This window comes from Myotis davidii, unplaced genomic scaffold, assembly GCF_000327345.1.
Source record: "Myotis davidii unplaced genomic scaffold, ASM32734v1 scaffold249, whole genome shotgun sequence".
Taxonomy (NCBI): Eukaryota; Metazoa; Chordata; class Mammalia; order Chiroptera; family Vespertilionidae; genus Myotis; species Myotis davidii.
The window spans coordinates 4858521-4860231 of NW_006300367.1; the positions used below are offsets into that span (position 1 = coordinate 4858521).

Here is a 1711-nt window from a genome sequence, read left to right on the forward strand (position 1 = left end):
CGGTACCAAAATGTTCTCGAGCTTTCAAACACCTCTTTGGAACTGATCACACCAAAAAAAAAACCAAACAAACAAAAAAAACAATAATCAAACATCATAATGAAAGACCAAATTTCAAATACTTAATAGTGCTTAATACTTACTATTGCTTAATAACCTATGCAGTCTACCTGGAAACAAATCAACTTTTTAAAAAAGCTCATGACCAACTATAAGATATGAATCTCTGGTTTTCAACCTGGCTTTCAAATGTTCACCTCTAGTTCGCCTACTGATGAACCAATACTGAGAAATAAACAAAAACTTGCTGAAAGGGAATGTGAGGAAACATCGTGAGCTATCAGGAATGACCTCATCCCTAAGGGGCTGCACACCAGACGCATGCCTAGGCAGTCCTCAAAGGAGGCGTAAAATTGATCTGCCTCTAGCTTTCATGTTTGGTGAAGAAGAAGTTTTACCGATTATTCTCAATCAGGCTGACCAACTATGTATCATGGAGAAAAATGACTTGCCTCCGACACCTATAAATTACTTTATCACACCTTTCTCTACCTGAAATGTACTTCAGCTCTTTCAGCTGTGCTTACATGGAGGTTCCGAGTTAAAATTTATCATCATTGATCTCCATCCATTCAAGGGACTAACTGTACACACATTCAGAACATTTTACAGTGGCCATTTCATATCTACAAGTGCGCATTAAACCATATGCAATATCTGAAAGGTTTGGTGTGTTTTGGAAGCACCAAATAAACGTTGCTAAGTACACAAGTGAACTATGATACTACTATTATTATCATCAGCAGCACGTCAAATAGAAAACATCCCATATGACGTGAAAGTGGAAAATCAATCAAAACACAGAGCTCTGTAAACCTGTAAAAACGATAAACTCACCTACTCCAACTTTCATTCACCATCAAGGATGAGGAACACTTCTCATCATGAAATGACACAGAGCTGAAATGCTATTTGGATGGTAACGCTCTTTAAATGAGATTGATGAACTGGATTAAAACCTCAAACGTCAAAACGAAACACTTACTGTCCTGAAACCCAGCACCTTGATGGACCCCTTGCAGTAGAGTTAAAATCTCCCGGGCTGTTTGTTCTAAGCTCTGCACTACTTTTCGGATTTCCTAGAAAGAATTAAAAACCAAAATATCAGGTCAGTTCAACATCATTATCATCATAGCCTGAAACCAAATATGCCAGGTAGCACGTCTGATTATGACGCCTTCACATACAGGGGAGACACTAACCATCTTCACAAGGACTGAGCCGGCACAGACAACACCCGGGTCTGAATCCCGACTCCCGCCCCTTCCTCTGAGGCCCTCGGCAAGGAAAGCCTGAGGTTCCTCATTAACCCTCAAGGTAAGAGCCGCCTCCCCGAATCTCAACTTCCCCGCAGGACCCCACAGCGCTGAAAGGGGCTCAGGCACCTGCATGCCGTTTGCAAAGACAAGAATAAAAGGCAGCACAGGGGTGGGTCTTTCTCATTCACTCATTCATTCTACAAACACTCACGGAGCACATCCCCGTGCTGGGCATGTGTCAATGCTGGGGAGCCAAGTACAGCCCCTCCTTTCGGGCAGTTCAGCTGACATTCAGAAGACAGGACTTGCACACGTTTCTGAAATGTTAATGCGTTACCAGAAAACGTAACAGACAATCGATCACTTGGCCTGTGAAATCCCGGAGATGAATA

General features: G+C 42.3%; 1 protein-coding gene across 1 annotated transcript in view; it reads right to left on the reverse strand.

The window, feature by feature from the left end:
* Positions 1 to 1466, reverse strand: part of TSN (translin) — a 9997-nt gene extending 8531 nt beyond the window's left edge. Inside the window, exons 1-3 of the mRNA XM_015572506.1 lie at positions 1263 to 1466; positions 1046 to 1139; positions 3 to 42 (exon numbers count right to left, since the gene is read on the reverse strand). Of these exons, the coding sequence (XP_015427992.1) occupies positions 3 to 42; positions 1046 to 1139; positions 1263 to 1451 (323 nt within the window). The 5' untranslated portion in view covers positions 1452 to 1466. The remainder of the gene's footprint in view (positions 1 to 2; positions 43 to 1045; positions 1140 to 1262) is intronic.
* Between the last annotated feature and the right edge of the window lie 245 nt (positions 1467 to 1711).